Genomic DNA, 17363 nt, shown 5'->3' with positions numbered 1-17363 from the left:
CTGAGATCACCCCCAGGTTTTGGTGGGTTTCGTGTTGCTTAGTCTTTAGTTTTCTATGCTGTGTGTTGTTTACTATTGTTTGTCTTTTTGTCTTTTTCTTTCTTAGTCATGGCGTTGTCAATTTATTTTCGACTTATGAGTTTGGATGTCCCTTTGGTATCTTTTGCCTCTTTTTTAATTAATTCATAATACGCTATTTTTTTTCTTCTCTTCATTCATGCCAATCTTACCGCGGAAAAGCAGATTATTTTTTCAACAATTTTTAAGGAACTATGTTTGGGATAACATATTATAACCCCACTCCCCTACCAACAAGTACATGACTGTTTTCCTATTGAAAATAAGAATATTTGGAAGTTTGATGAGTAAAAGGAGAACTGACAGGAATGTAACACGAAAAAACGGACATCAATCGGTGATAGTACGATTCCAATACAATTATAATAAAAAAACTTGAATACTTTTGTTTTTTAAAAATCCTACTTAGTCAACAATGTGATAAATCTTCAAAAGTGTTATGAAAAGAGTTGTATTATTAAAATATCTCTCATAATGTCCCTTTATTGTAACAAACAATTTACAAACTTCGCATTATTTGTTTTGAAAGTTAAAATGTGCCTTAACGACTTTTTCGGGTATTTCAGTCCAAAAACTTCAGTATTTCGGTAGAAAAAGATTGTTCTGCCTACATCTTATAAAAGAGGAAAAAGTAAAAAATAAAACCCCAATAAGCAACAACACAGGATAACTATCAAATGAATTTAATGATTTAGTTAACTCTAGTTTGCATTTTAATCAGGGAAGGAATATAATCAGCTTACACACGTAAAATTTTTTCCCGGAAACCCATTTCATTTGAACTTGGTATCGTTCAGTTTGTTACTTCAAAAGAAAGACGTATCGTTCTGGAAGCAAATAACTCAATATATGCAAATAAAAGAGAATCGAAAAATACCAAAGGGACATTCAAACTCATAAGTCAATGAATAACTGTCAATACTATGGCAATAATCGAAAAACGACGAAAGACAGACGAATAACGTTTATTCTATATTAATTACTAAATCTCAAAAATGATAGTTTACACAGTTAGTATTTTTTAAAGTCCAAATATGATCAATATACTTAAGAATTGAATGCTTCTTTTTGTAAATTTATTGGGGTGTAAAAGTGTTGACCGAAGTACATTTTGTATGAAGCGCGGACACGTTTCATTCTAAAAATGTGCGCACAGTCAACGCTTTTACAATCCTATATTATTATTAAAAGAAGCATTCAATACTTATAATTACATTGTTTGCTAGGATCATGAAAACACGATTTCTATCAAGTTTTTCTGTTATTTACCTGCGCACTGTATTGTGGAAGACCGTGTCATCATGAATATTACATTTCATTTTGAAATGAAGATTAATTTCAGAATGACGCGAGATTGATGTTAGCCAATCAAAATAACGTATTATAATGAAACATACATATAATGAAGTTATTAATGGATATTCAACTCGTAAAATTATAGCTCAGAACAATATTAAACACTTGAATAGAAAGTTTTCGAATTCTGGTTATTGATAATCTTGAAACTTTTAATATAATGTAAACAAGACAGTCTTCAAGACGGAAAATTAAATAACTATTAACATTGGTCTTCGTAAAACTTTGTTAACAAGATTTGGTCAAAAGAGACAAATCTATATGGTTTTTGAAATGAAAGCAGAAAAACGGTGGATCATGCCAAATTAATTAATCCGTACCAATCAAATAATCGATAAAACATTTAATGTAAATCCTTCTATCCGCTAAAACGCGGGGCTGAACACGGGTAACCAAATGGAAAAACAATGAAATCGATTGAATGATTTACGTTCTTTGTACGGTGTTCTTCGAACCGTTTTGTTATTTATGACACTTGTCAATTGTATATTGTTCCTCATCGTAACTTATATATCCGTGTCCAACAAATAAATTGATATGCGATCTATTTTTTATACATTTCTTTTTGCATTTAAATATGCATGATATGCGTATATATGTGAAAACTAAGTATTTTCGTTAAAAAAAACAAAATTAAAAAAAATGTTTACACAGGACACCTTATCTACTGTGTTTATAGAAATTGCTCAGATTTAAATATGTGTTTATCTATATTTATTGTCAAACGTATGTAGATAAAATTAATCATTTGATGAAAGGACACCTGTTCAAAACACCGTAAGTATCATATATCTTTCATTACATTGTAGAAGGAAGAATAATAACTCGGATATTATTTCAATAATATAATGACTCTGTTATAGAAAGGAATATGACTTTTGTTTTTTGTTCGTTCCGTTTGTTGATATAGTCGAGCGTTTGATTTTGCCAAGTTTTATGGACTTCCCAAATTTAATAATTTATCTTGGAGTTCGATATTTTCATTAATAGTTTTATCATTTTTCCCTAGTTATCGCGAAACTAACAGTTTTACTAATCATACATTTTACTAAATTCCGTGATTGAATGAGACCAGCGGACACACAAAATACATATAGAAGTCAGTGTTTGATATTTAATTAAAACCAAAGAAATATGGTACGATTAACAAGGCGACAGCTGTCAACAACGGAAAGGGTTTTTCCGTTGAGTCCTCAAAATTTACAATACCTATACCATGCAGTCAGCTTTAGAATAAAATATTACTCTTATTCACTTTAACAAGCCTGGGATAACAAAACACGATAGAATGCAGAAGCCTGATTTTATGTACTTGAATAAAAGAAAAAATTATATAAGACAATGAGCAAAAGACAACACTCACCAAAAACAAAAGGAAAGTAGTGTAATTAACCACAGGTCAAAATGCGACAAAATGAAAGCAGATGGTACAATAAAAAAAGGGGACAGAATTTTTACTACAACTAGAACAAAACATCTGTAGTTATCTGAAATTCAAATACAGGTGAACAAAAAATTCTGTTTGTTTTTATTTTTCGTAATGATTAGGTTTAAACTGAACCTGACTATAATTTCGAGATGTAAGTCAAGTTCTTGTACAAAGTTTTTGTCAAAGCAACAAACGAAAAATTCGGTTAGAGAGTAGCACAGTACATATTCACAGGAATGCCAATTATCTGTAAAAAAAACCCACGTCATTCACCCATAACAACTGTTGTCAATAATAAAAATTAAACATCTGGAATATACAACTCTTCTAAGCTTCGAAACACTGCACAAAGATACTGAACAAAAATGTTGACAAAAATTGAATTTTAAAAATACATTGATATTTAAACTAATGTTGATCTGTGTTATTACAGAAGCAGTAAGATAAGTTTGCAGTAACTTTCTTTGCAATCTACTAGGACCGATCATTCATCAAATCCGATTGATATATTACAGTTTACGGACAATAGGACGTACTATGCCTTCAAATTATATATTAATCGTTACAATATTTTCTTTTTTCTCACTTCCTGTTAGGCGTTTTATTAACACATAAATATGTACGAGAGTGACAACTTTGGATATTCCATAACGGATTTCATAGAAAAATACCAAATGCGACTTCCTATGATGGCAGTGGTAATCCAAGGTTTCTTTGGAAGAACTAAAAATGATACTGTCAGCACCGGTCAGGTAATATAACTGTCAGCGCCAGTCAGGTAATATAACTGTCAGCACCGATCAAGTAATATAACTGTCAGTACTGGTCAGGTAACATAACACTGTCAGCACCGGTTAGGTTATATAACATTGTCAGCATCGATCAGGTAATATAACACTTTTAGCACCGGTCAGATAATATTACACTGTCAGCACCGGTCAGGTTATATAACATTGTCAGCACCGGTCAGGTAATATAACATTGTCAGCACTTGTTAGGTAATATAATACTGTTAGTACCGGTCAGGTACTATAACACTCAGTACCGGTCAGGTAATATAACTCCTTCAGTACCGGTCAGGTAATATAACACTGTCAGTACCGGTCAGGTAATATAACTGTCAGTACCGGTCAGGTAATATAACTGTCAGCACCAGTCAGGTAATATAACTGTCAGCACCGGTCAGGTAATATAACTTTATGCTTTCAAACGCTTAGCTGGACTGACAAAAATAGATGCAGGTAAAACTTTAAAATCAATGATAGATTTGTGATAGGGAGTTTGAGGTAGCACAATACAAAAGCAACAAAATTTTTTCAAAATTTGATTTTCAGCTGTTTAATATTTCAAAACCACAGAAGAAAAATTCATTTACATATCTTGAACTGTTAATGAGTTTTGATGATAATTAGTTTTATTTACAAATGCACGTGTCTGACTGATACAAGATAAGAACATGTGGGCAGTACTTTGTGGTTTATTAATAGAATCATTTGATAGCTTTATGACCACTGACCAGCAACACAAATAACAGTTACGAAAAAGAGGTGGATTAGGGATTAATGGAAAAATGAAGATAATGATTTCCAAAAAAAAATACACTTCATTAATGGAGCTGCCAGGAGAAAAAAAAACAAAGTAACAATTTGGAGATATAGAGGGAATCAAAACATAAATGTACAGAAATTAAACAAATGTAATTGTATAACAACTAATGTACTGGAATTTCTTGGGGGAGAATGTTTAAATGTGAATTCTTTTTAAAAGGAAATACAAATTAAATATTTCATTTTCAAACTGCAAAATTGAACAAAATCTACTTTGTGTAAAACACCATATTGTCCTTGTATACAATTACAATTCTAAAAATCCCCCATAAGGATCCCCTAAACTGACCAACTGATCATTTTGTGAACACATGCATAACTTACTTTTTGTAACAATCAGAAAACAAAAAATATATTATATTATGTACTGAATGAATAAAATCCATATTTAAAAAGTAAATGCAATGTGGAATTAAACTTCTGAGATCATTAGTAGTAAAGGTTTATCATGGTGGGCGGAGTTTTGACCATATCAGTAGCAACTGACTAACAACAAGGTCAATAATGATATTACATCTCCCGCCAGATCTGGTTTTTGATGCATATGGTGTGCATTTTCTCTGTATATTTAGAATTGCTGAAATTGAATGCTTTCTTACTGGTCAAAACCTAACTGATTTATGATTGAAGGCCAATCCTGAAGTATCCACATGGAACATGTGTGAATTATAATGAAGTTAAAGGGGTACAAGTAGGAAAATCCTTATTTATTCAATTGTGACACATTCATTTTTGTCATGAAAATGTAGTTTTAAATGAATTTAGCTCCTAGATGGGTGCCCCTATATGTCTGATTTTCACTCATGTTGTTCCTTGACCAGTTATCTTCAAAAGGGTGTCTCAGATTTCCAAAAACACCAATAGAACAAATTTTATACCCAATTAAATTTAGTGATCTCTTATGAATTTAGGTTGCAAACTTCATTGAAGTTTTATGATAGAATGAAATACAATAGGAAAAATCTGAGACACCCTTTTGGAGATCAAACTGTGTTATACAAGAATACAAGAATCTATAAAATATTTTGGGATGCAATGAATAACAAAGAAGCTATTTTCATTCAAGTGTGGACATCTCAATATAGCAACTAATTACATAATAATTATTATGACGTTTTCACCATTTGAAAGATTAATCTTTCTTTTTCTTTTGGTACCTCATTTATAAAATCTAAAGCTGGATGAAAGAAATGACATCAGTTTGAAGTTGTCTGATTGGAGGTGAAAAAATCTTTGTATTGTGCTACCTTAAGCCTAACTGTGTGAAACAGAAGATCATCAAATCGGGTTTTTTAGAGTATACATTCAACAGGTATTTTCTTTATCCTTTGTGACTGAGGCTGGTATGTTTTGATATACTAATTTTATTATACGGCCAAAGGCCTTGCAAAGTGCTGTTATATCTGTCATTGATTTTCACCAGTTATCAAAGATACTTTCTTATAGACTTAGATCCTCGAGATACTTCTCTGTATGATTCTAGTTACTAATGACTTTTGAACTCCAAATACTTTTCAATTAACTTACGGTAACACATTATGATGATTGACTCTGTTACACGATATTATATGGTATACGGGTTTCAGAGAGGATATGGGCATATATTTCCTGTCAGTGTTTTATATTTCCTGAGGTCATGTTCCTAGTGAAGTCCGAATAACAGTTAAATTATATGTGAGTGTCCTGATTTCAACATTGATAACCTTTCTGATTTTCATTTTTGTTTACGGGATATATGGGCCCTCATATATCCTGTTAACAACAAGACTACAGCCTTTAACATTGCCATAAAAGTGCGAGGTTTGGCCAGCCACAAAACCAGGTTCAACCCACCATTTTTTCTTAAAATGTCCTGTACCAAGTCAGGAAAATGGCCATTGTTATATTATAGTTCGTTGCTGTGTGTGTTGCATTTTAGTGTTGCGTTTCTGTTGTGTCGTTGTTCTCCTCTTATATTTGATGTGTTTCCCTCAGTTTTAGTTTGTAACCCGGATTTATTTTTTTCTCAATCGATTTATAAATTTCGAATAGCGGTATACTACTGTTGCCTTTATTTGACCTGGGACAGGCATATAAAGCATGCAAAGTACGTAAATATGTTTGTAAACGCATGTACTACACTCTCCCCTTTGACTGTACCGGGAATTTAATAAAAAACATAAAACAAATAATAAAATCGGTTGAAAAAGTTTTCGTTTAAACGGATGTTAGTGCAAATCCGGTGATGTCTAATTCGGCAAGTCAATTTCGGTGAAAAGGGGACGGGATTGTAGATATTTTTCAACTTGATGCGGTATTTGACCTTAGAATGTTTGCCTGTTCAGATGATATTATTTTGTTTGCTCTGAAGACACGTACTATTGTCATCCAAACTTTAATTCTGAAGCTTACCTGATGAAGATTATTCCAAATACGTGTGTTTTGTTCACATAATTATGTTTCATATGTCTTTAAAAGAGAGGCGAAGGATATCAAAGGGACATTCAAACTTTTAAGTCGAAAATAAAACTGACAACGCCATGGCTAGAAAAGGAAAAGACAAACAGACAAACAACAGTACACAAAACACACAATACAACATAGAAAACCAAAGACTGAGCAACACGAACCCACCAAAATCTAGGGGTGATCTCAGGTGCTCTGGAAGGGTTAGCAGATCCTTCTCCACATGTGGCACCCGTCGTTTTGCTCATGCAAGTACAAACCCGGTGTTCTCTCATTCGGCAGATCACATTCGGGGAAAAGGAGATGGGATTTTAGATATTTTCAAATCAAATCGGTATTTGACCTTAAAATGTTTGCCTGTTCAGATGCTGTTATTTTTTTTTTAAACACGTACCATTGTCATCCAAACTTTAATTCTAAATCTCACTCTAAGGGAACTTACCTAATAAAGATTATTACAAAAACGCTTGTTTTTTCAAATAATTATGTAGCATATGTCTTTAAAACATGTACCGAAGAATTTTTTTCCTTTTGCTTTCTAGGGATATTTGTAATCCATCTTCTTGAAAATATATTTACAGTTACTACGAATCCACTGTGTACAAACGATCCCAAGAGTCAAAGCTAAAATAGTTGATGACCAGGAAGGACGTTTCCAAAATATAAAAACTATAAGTTTACCTATGAGTTCGAAACAACCAATTTATGTGCGAACAAAAAAAGGTTTGTCACGATACTGATAAAAAATATAAAAACACCAATAAGATCAAGACCAAGTTACTACGAATCCACTGTGTACAAACGATCCCAAGAGTCAAAGCTAAAATAGTTGATGACCAGGAAGGACGTTTCCAAAATATAAAAACTATAAGTTTACCTGTGAGTTCGAAACAACCAATTTATGTGCAAACAAAAAAAGGTTTGTTACGATACTGATACAAAATATAAAAACACCAATAAGATCAAGACCAGGATTTTACTTACATGAGCAACACGACGGGTGCCACATGTGGAGCAGTATATGCTTACCCTTCCAGAGCACATGACATCACAAGATAATTTTGGTGTAGTTCGTGTTGCTCAGTCTTTAGTTTTGTATGTTGAGTTTTGTATACTGTTTGTCTTTTGGTCGTTGTTCATTTTTTGCCATGGCATTGTCAGTTTGTTTTCGTCTTATGAATTTGAAAAAAACACTTTACTATCGTTCGCCTTTCTTTTCTAAAGTCTTTTACTTTGTAAAACGTCACCAGTGTCTGAGCAGAAAGTTGATGAGCCAGGGGTATGTCAAAGAACGTCTCGTCCTTTTTCTAAGAAAGTTCATCGGAAGGTACCAAGACCTTGTTGATAAGTATTCCGTATCAACTTCACAAATAATACATGATGGTCTTGAAGTATAGATTCTGCATACTGACGTTGTTTATCATCTTAACAACGTGTAATATTGTTCTTTCATTTGTCTGTGTTCTATTATTAATATTACTTTTACTGTTTGGTTTGTTTTCTGTGATATCCATTTGACGTGGCTAGGTACTTATACATCCCGTCAATGTGTTTGTATTATCTTTCATTTTTGCTGGTGTGTTTTGTATATGCGACTTTTTGTGTTTCTGTGGTTCTTATAACGTGACTCTGTACTTTAAAAGATCCCGGCATTATGTTATTGTTCTATTATATGTCATTATGTTATTGTTCTATTATATGTCATTATGTTATTGTTCTATTATAAATTTGAAAATACTTTGAACGACAAACGACAAATTTATTTTACTCGCGTATTGGTATTAACCACATGTGGATTCTTAAAAATTCTAAAGTACTTCTAGACAATTTTAAATCTCGGTCTATTTCTGAAATTAATTCTAACATAACTTTTGATTTTTTAACCCTGTATACCAACATTCCCCATGTGAAATTATAAAATTGTTTTGAATAAACATTGAATGACAAACTTTTTTCTTATGTGACGTTTACATTTTCTGACGTCAGACAAGCAAGCAATGAATGTGGTTTTTAATTTGATAGATGCTTTTGTGCTTTTTTGTAAATAATTGTTTGTTTTGATATTGTAACACAGTGATGACTGCTGTACCCATATTTTGACTATTTTATTTATAATGTCTGTTTTGTTCACGCATCGTTGTAAATATAACGGAATTTGATAAGACTGTCGTACAAGTGAGAGGTTTAGCGCTATAAAACCAGGTTCAATCCACCATTTTCTACATTTGAAAATGCCTGTACCAAGTCAGGAATATGACAGTTGTTGTCCATTCGTTTGATGTGTTTTGTCATTTGATTTTGCCATGTGATTAGGGACTTTCCGATTGAATTTACCTCGGAGTTCAGTATTTTTGTGATTTTACTTTTTTCCAGTGAACAATAAACTGATGAAATTGACGGCCATTTAAATAAATTTGCTGTTGTAGCATTTTTGGTGAAAAAGTACTGCTTACAAGGAAGCTATTGCACCAAGAGTAATGAGTTGTAAAGATGAAGTAATATTTATGGATTGTTATTGAGGCGACTTTATTGAACCGTTATGGAAGAGCTGTGAAACAGATGACTACTGATGAACGTCATATGTTATTACCACAATCCCGCTTTGGTTTCTTTAATTGTGACTTTACCAAATGTAGCTTGTTATATTGAATAAGTAACGCGACATTTGAGACTAGGAGCGCTTCATTTACAGGAACACCTGTGTTCACCGAAGTGTTTAAAGGGTTGGTATTGCTCAATATTTAATTTTCTGTGTAATATTTTATTAATTTTGTTTGTCTTTTTGTTGTCCTCTTTTGACATGGGGTTTTATTGGACCAAAGATTTTCGATTGACCCCTTTGTAACTCTATCATTTCGTTTATGTTTGATTGTGTATTTGTGCGTTTTCCTCGGTTTGGTTTCGTTGTTCATACGTCAGGAATCCTAAAAAGGAATAATTGTAAAAGAAATTAAGTAGGAAAAACATTATAAGCACATGTACTTTTCACTAATGAGTGCACGTGCTTTACGGGACGATGTTAAGACAATGCATAGAAAAACAAACGGAAAGCTTAATATAAATCTTAGTTACATGTTTGTAGCATAGAAAAGTAATTATAGGAAATGAACGCTTCATTTTATAATTTTATAGAGTTGTAAAATCGTACATTTTTAGAATGAAGCGCTTCCACGTGCTTCGGTCAACGTTTTTACACCAAAAACAACTATGAAAAGAAGCATTTAGCTCCTAAATATTTGTTTGTTAGTCGAAGTGCTTATTTTTAGCTTTAGTGTTGTCGGTTTTTATTGGATTTATGATTTTCAATTATTCCATTATTATCTTCTGTATCTCTATTGAGTAGATATGAGACATTTGAGTATAAATATCTATATTTTTGCGATTTTAGGTAAAACCAAATCCCTGATAGAGATCAGTAAGAAAGGGGAATTCCCTTGCAAGATTACATTAACAGACACATATTATCTCAATCAACGTGATAATACCTCTTTGCGCATAGATCCCTCTGTATCGCTGGTGTTAGAAGGACAGGCCGACTTACGATACCTCCTGGGCAATCCGGTTACCGGAGGTGAGTCTTACAACAACTATGACTGCTGTTTGCCAAAAATTGGAGAAAAAAACCATCTCTAAATCTTTTTTGTGTGGTCTTTGTAGATACTAAGTTTTTTTCTTTTTTTCTTGTTTATATATTGATCATTACGTGTACACTTTTTGACGATTATTGTAAATTCTGAGAAATGTATGGCTAAGTTATCTTTTTGATGTTCCGTAGTGGTTAAATACATGTATATATTTGCGCGTTTCTTATGGCAGCAGATCTAGAAAAACAACTAATAAGACCCGTCTTATTTGCATTTAATTGATGAATTCAGCCACAATTTTCTAAATATACTGCCGAAATTTACCCACAGAGAATAACTTTAAATAAATCAAATATAAACGGTAATAACTGTCCTTTCCTAGATTTCGATATTTCAGTTATACACGGAAAACTCTACACTTACATTTACGAAAAAAGGAACGAGTTTTTGTTACCTATTGTTAATTTTCTTTTTTTGAACGGGGATGTTCCTTTGGCACCATCTTACGGTGTTTATATATCACAACTCGTTCGCTATGCCTGTGTCTGTTGTGACGTTTTCGATTTCAGAAAACGTTATCTACGTATTACTGATAAATTATTAAGTCAGGGATTTCGTTACCACAGAATACTTAAAACCTTTACTAAATTCTTCCATAATACAAAAAATTGATTTGAGAGTTTGGTTGTACCTGTAGAAAACTTATTTCAAACTGGATAGCACATCCTAATATTTACGGAGATTTTCGATTCTTTATTTAAATAAACTTATTCTAAAAGGTTACTAATTCAACACTGTAATTAATTTGTACATTGTTTTATTGGTATAAAAATTAATTTTGATATCAGTAAATTAAAATCTAACTAAATAGTATTCATGGTATTGTTATATACATATGCACATCCAAGGCTTTATAATTTGTCAATACCTGTATCTTGGCATTGCACAAAATCATTCTTTTTCGTTATAAAAATAAGTAGATGTGGTATGATTGCCAATGAGCCAACTATCCACCAAAGTTCAAATGAAGTGCAATGTAAGCATTGATAGGCAACCGTACGGCCTTCAACAATGAGAAAAACCCATACCGAGTAGTCGGCTATAAAAGGCCTAGACATGAAAAATATGAAACAATTCAATTGAGAAAACTAACGGCCTAATTTAAAACAAAACAATTTACGAAAAACAAATACGACAGACATGAACCAACGACAACCACTGAACTACAGGCTATTGACTTGGGACAGGCACATAAAAAATGTGGCGGGGTTAAACATGTTTGTAAGCGCTCAACCCTCCCCAACCTGCAACAGTGGTGTAATAGTACAACATAAGAACAAACTATAAACATCAGTTGTAAAAAGCTTAACTCACCAGATGGATACAAATAGAAATACATCTAACAAAAACACATAATGGACGTGGACGGGTACTTCTACATCCCCACAACAAAAAGATACTTAGTACAGATCTGAGAGTACTCGCAGTTACTGACAGCTAGTTCAACGCAAATAACAACTAATAAAAAAAAATCATGTATCTAAGACTAAAATATACATCAGTACACATCCAACATCCAATGGATTTAGTGTAAAGACGTCATTAACAGTCAGAGAAAAACATGACCTTGTTCGATGCCAAACTATAGGTATCGACAGATTGTAGTACCGTGAAAGTAAATATGTGTAAATATTTATTATGGTTTTAATTTACTGATAATGACGTCTTTTCACTAAATCCATTGCATATTGGATGTGTACAGATTGATATTTTAGTCCTAGATGAATGATTTTTTTATTAGTTTTTATTGGCTTTGAACTAGCTGTCAGTGAAAAGTAAAATAACAAAAATACTGAACTCCAACGGAAATTTAAAACGGAAAGTGCTTTATAAAATGGCAAAATCAAAAGCTCAAATACATCTAACGAATGGAAAACAACTGTCGTATTCCTGACTTGGTACAGGCATTTCCTTATGTAGATTAAATGGTGGATTAAACCTGGTTTTATAGCTAGCTAAATCTCTCACTTGTATGATATTCGCATAGAATTCCATTATATTGACAACAATATGTGAGCAAAACAAACAGACATGATAGGTAAAAACTTCAACAATTGGAGTACAGCAGTCAACATTGTAATATAACTGCGAGTACGCTCAGATCTGTACTTAGTTTATTTTTTGTTATGGGGATGTATAAGTACCCTGCCACGTCCGGCCTGCGTTTTTGTTAGATGTATTTCTGATTTGTATCTAAATGATGAGCTAAGACCTTTTCAACTGATTTTTATAGTTTGTTCTTATGTCATGTACGTATGTACTGTTACACCACTTTCTCAGGTTAGTGGAGGGTTGTTGCCTTCAAACTAGTTTAACCCGCCACATCCTGTATGTGCCTGTCCCAAGTAAGGAGCCTGTAATTCAGTGGCTTTCGAGTGTTGCTTTATATCATATTTGTTTTTTGTTCATTATTTGGTACATAGATCAGGCCGTTAGTCTTCTCGTTTGAATTGTTTTACATTTGTCGGGGCCTTTTATAGCTGACTATGAGGTATGGTTTTTTCGTTCATTGTTGAAGACCGTACGGTGACCTATAGTTGTAACTGGTCTCTGATGGAGTGTTGTCATACCCCAACTTCTTATTTACATAATTGTTACATTCATTTTGTCACTTTTATGATTTTATTGTATTTTTCCTATTTTTATTATTATCTTTTTATCTAACTAATATTTGGAACTAAATATCACATGCAAATACTGTATTGTCTTCTTGAATTGCAATAATATTTATTTCAATTGCAAAACTATTATGCAATGAAATGTTTTCACATTTTTTAGTGGAATTACTAAATTATCCTGTTATATTGCCGGAGTACATTCGAGAGTTGGAATTAGCAGCGGTAATTGGAATCAAAGGATTTGATTACAAACAATGGCAACAGCTCCAAACATATATGTCCGATGTTGTTAAAAGATATGTTAGGTTTGAACAGGAAACTTTTCTCGGAGGTATATAATTAAAAATACTCTTATTTCATTGAATACTTTTAAACTTGCAAAATATGCACCAAGACTAGTTTTTCATTAATCTGGGCTCGAAAATTATTTTTTCGAAACATTTTGTCAATTTACATTGAATAGTCTCGAAAATGTGTCCGTTAATCCATAAATAAAGTATGGATGAGATTTATCAAAAGGTAACAACATATTATATGGCCTTCTCGTTTGTGTAATTTATTTTTTTGTCATATTGAATATTCTGTTTTTGATGGGTTTTTTTTATTAATTATTACTTTTTAGTTTGCGTAATATTTTTAGGTTCTTCGATGTATTTACATTCAAAAGATATTGCCCGACAAGTCATGTGTTGTAAAGTGAAAATCTAAATTTACCTAGAATTTTGGATTTTTCAGGTCTGATAGCCCTGTCCGAGTTAGACACCTCTACATATACTAACCATACAAATGAATATTTACAATGCATACCGTCAGAATATGACAAACGGCAAGGATCGTCTCTGAGTTCTTATATTCCCTTAAAACAACACGCAACAAGTGAAAATGTGTATGATGTGATACCAGATAACAGACATGCTGACTTATCTACACTATCCAGGGAGTGGAAACAAAGACTTAATATTACAGTTAAAAATGAACCAGTTCAAATTCAATATACTGGGCATCAAGCAATAGCAGCATCTATGCCCAACGAGTCTGTTTTAAACCAGAAGGCTCCAAAAGTTTCTTCGCGACAAGTTGTAGCCCAAAACATAGCACCACCGTTACCAAGACGGGACAAACAAATTTCTAATCCAGGTATTTTCTTCAATTTCATAATGATTACGGGATATTACAATTTAAAAGTACTTTTGTGATCAGATTATCTCTTCTAAGGTTGATATATATCCACATACTCACAAACACTAAATATATACAACTTAAATTTTATGATTAATTTTCTTCACATCTATCCGTTCAAAAACCCAGCTTTGTATTTCAAGAATAAGCTCCATCGGTTTTCCATTTAAATCGCCAATTAATAAGCAAATGTGTACTTACTGACGACATTCAAGAACTATGAAGAGCAAGAGAAGTAAAATGAGATACCAACCCAATGTTAAAATATTCAAAGACATCAATAGGTCTCTAAATTCTGTAACAAAATACAAAACAAAAAAAGTTGTGAATAGTTTTAAAAGATATTATCAAATATTTGTAATCAACATGAAAGATATAAAAGAGAGGTCAAAGATACCAAAGGAACATTAAAACTCATAAGTCGAAAATAGACTGACAAAGCTATAGCAAAAAATAACGAAATAGACTATATGAAAAAACAATAGTTCACAAAACACAACGAAGAAAACTAAAGACTGAGTAACAACGAGCCCCACCAAAAAGCGGGGGAAAAGGGGGAGGGGGAGGGTATCAGGTGCAACGGGAGGGTAAGGAGATCTTGTTCCACATATTGCACCCTTCGTGTTGCTCATGTAAGTAATATAAGTCTAATTGTACAGCTAACATTCGGAGAAAAGAGGACGGGATTGTGGTAACGACAATTGGAACATTTCCGTCGGCATCTAAAATATACATCACATTCACCGGTTTATACTGAATTACTTGACGACAACCAGAGCCTTTAAATATTTACAAGTCATAATATACAAACCAGATTTAATAAATATATTTTTCGGCGGCACGTATGAAACAAGATTACCTGATATTGAGGCGATACCTGGTTTAATATATATACTTTTAGGTGACACGTTTGAAACAAGGCAACCTGATATTGAGGCGATACCTGATTTAATATATATACTTTTAGGTGACACGTTTAATTTGAAACAAGGTTACCTGATATTGTGGTGATACCTGATTTAAAATCATATACTTTTAGGCGGCACGTATGAAACAAGGTAACCTGATATTGAGGCGATACCTGATTTAAAATTATATACTTTTAGGAGACACGTTTGAAACAAGGTTACCTGATATTGAGGCGATACCTGGTTTAATATATATACTTTTAGGTGACACTTTTGAAACAAGGTTACCTGATATTGAGGCAATACATGATTTAATATATATACTTTTAGGTGACACGTTTGAAACAAGGTTACCTGATATTGAGGCGATACCTGATTTAATATATAAACTTTTAGGTAACACGTTTGAAACAAGGTAACCTGATAGTGAGGCGATACCTGATTTAATATATATACTTTTAGGTGACATGTTTGAAAAAAGGTTACCTGATATTGATACGATGACAATAGCAGACATTGGCAGACTTTTACATCGATTGAATCTTGATAGTTATGTTCACATGTTTGCAGACTCTCTTGTTGATGGAGTAATTCTAAAGGAATTCAACGAGGAAATTCTAAAGGATTTTGGATTTTCACGGCTGGAAATCATCCGACTTATGAAATTTATTCAGTGCGGTCATGTCCCAAAGTAAGCGTATAGACTGTGAAATAAACTAATCATAGATACCAGGCTTAAAATTTTATACGCCAGACATCTGCTTCGTCTACAAAAGACTCAACAGTGACGCTCGAATAAAGAAAGTTCAAAAAGTCAAATAAAGAACGAAGTTAAAGATCATTGAGGAACCACAATTCAGAAAGGTTTTGCCAAATACAGCTACGGTAATCTCTTCTAGAGTAGAAAATCTTCAGCATTTCGAAAAAAAAATTACTCGTAAACCATTCGAAAAAAAATATAACAAATTTACCGAGTCCAAGGACAATTCAAAACTGAAAGTCCCGTAAGAAAGTCATAATAGTCATTTTTAACCGTTTTTAACTTTAAGGAATATTCTCAAAAATATTACCAATATACATTCGTCAAAATGAGGGAAATATTGTCACACGAACAAACTAAATTCATTTGTGAAGCAGTAGGGGTCAACTCGGCCAACTCAACCGCTCCGTCTTACTCAGTGTATTACAATACATAAAGTTCTAAATAGTGCATAGTGAAAAAAAAATGAAACATAGTCACAAAACTTTCGTAGTATTAAGTGAAGGGATATCATGTGAAGAAAGAGGAAAATTTAAATCAAATTTCATTGATCTTTGAAATAAACTCATCATAGATACCAATTTGAAATTTTGTATTTGCTCCAGACGCGCGTTTCGTCCACAAAAGCTCGAATTAAAAATGTGAAAAAGGTCAAATAAAGTACGAAGTTGAAGAGCATTGAGGACCAAACATTCCTATAAGTTTTGCCAAATACAGCTAAGGTAATCTATTCCTGAGGTAGAAAAGCCTTAGTATTTCAAAAATGTAAAGTTTTGTAAACAGTTAATTTATTATTATGACCATATCAATGAAGCGTTCTTGTCCCATACGAATAAACAAACAAATCGACAAAAAAGAGGATCATCTGTTGGTACCTATGGAATATAAGTTGCAAAACATTGCCAATGAACGTATACAATATGTTGTCAATAGAAAATAAAACGGTGATGTAAGTTTAAGAGAACTTTCTCAGTTGTTATCCATTCGTTTGATGTGTTTGAACTTTTGATTTTGCCATTTGAATAGGGACTTTCCGTTTTGAATTTTCCTCGGAGTTCGGTATTTTTGTGATTTGCTTTTTTCACAATGTTAGAATTGATCTACCCTCAATATTATTTGCTGTTTCCTTAAACAAGAAATTTGTACAATTGATGACATTCTAATCAATAAGTCAATGTTGACGAATGATAATCTGAAACTTGGTTTCAAAGCTAAAAGATTAAATCTGAAAAAAAGAATGTGATGACCATAAGTCATTTAGACAGTAAACCAAATACACATTCAAATAAGAACTCATTTACAGGTCAAAATAAATTTCAACAATAGAAAAATGAGAAAT

The 17363-nt window shown here is 32.6% G+C and overlaps 2 protein-coding genes across 6 annotated transcripts in view; both read left to right on the top strand.

Moving 5' to 3' along the window:
* The window catches only part of LOC127731964 (furin-like protease kpc-1), a 183784-nt gene that overhangs the window by 151775 nt on the left and 14646 nt on the right, over positions 1-17363 (top strand). The gene's annotated exons all lie outside the window — the stretch shown is intronic.
* Positions 1988-15993, top strand: LOC127731967 (uncharacterized). 2 transcript variants are annotated; one of them, XM_052240935.1, is made up of 7 exons: positions 1988-2211; positions 3460-3615; positions 7693-7834; positions 10304-10486; positions 13338-13508; positions 13913-14314; positions 15727-15993. In XM_052240935.1, exons 2-7 carry the CDS (start codon positions 3481-3483, stop codon positions 15957-15959), a joined length of 1266 nt encoding a protein of 421 aa, XP_052096895.1. In that variant the 5' UTR covers positions 1988-2211; positions 3460-3480; the 3' UTR covers positions 15960-15993. The 2 variants fall into 2 exon arrangements, with proteins under 2 accessions (XP_052096895.1, XP_052096894.1); XM_052240934.1 differs by lacking the exon at positions 7693-7834 and adding an exon at positions 7497-7638.

Source organism: Mytilus californianus, unplaced genomic scaffold, assembly GCF_021869535.1.
Source record: "Mytilus californianus isolate M0D057914Y unplaced genomic scaffold, xbMytCali1.0.p SCAF_21, whole genome shotgun sequence".
Classification (NCBI taxonomy): Eukaryota; Metazoa; Mollusca; class Bivalvia; order Mytilida; family Mytilidae; genus Mytilus; species Mytilus californianus.
The sequence above is the reverse complement of the archived record's forward strand: the minus strand, read 5'-3'. Positions and strand labels throughout refer to the sequence as shown.

What these genes read in the sequence shown, in the direction of transcription:
- LOC127731967 (XM_052240935.1), top strand. Translation starts at nt 3,481, where the DNA reads ATGTACGAGAGTGACAACTTTGGATATTCCATAACGGATTTCATAGAA. An exon ending in TTATGTGCAAACAAAAAAAG is followed by an intron (nt 7,835 to 10,303) that starts GTTTGTTACGAT and finishes TTGCGATTTTAG; the next exon opens with GTAAAACCAAATCCCTGATA. An exon ending in CAAACAAATTTCTAATCCAG is followed by an intron (nt 14,315 to 15,726) that starts GTATTTTCTTCA and finishes ATATACTTTTAG; the next exon opens with GTGACATGTTTGAAAAAAGG.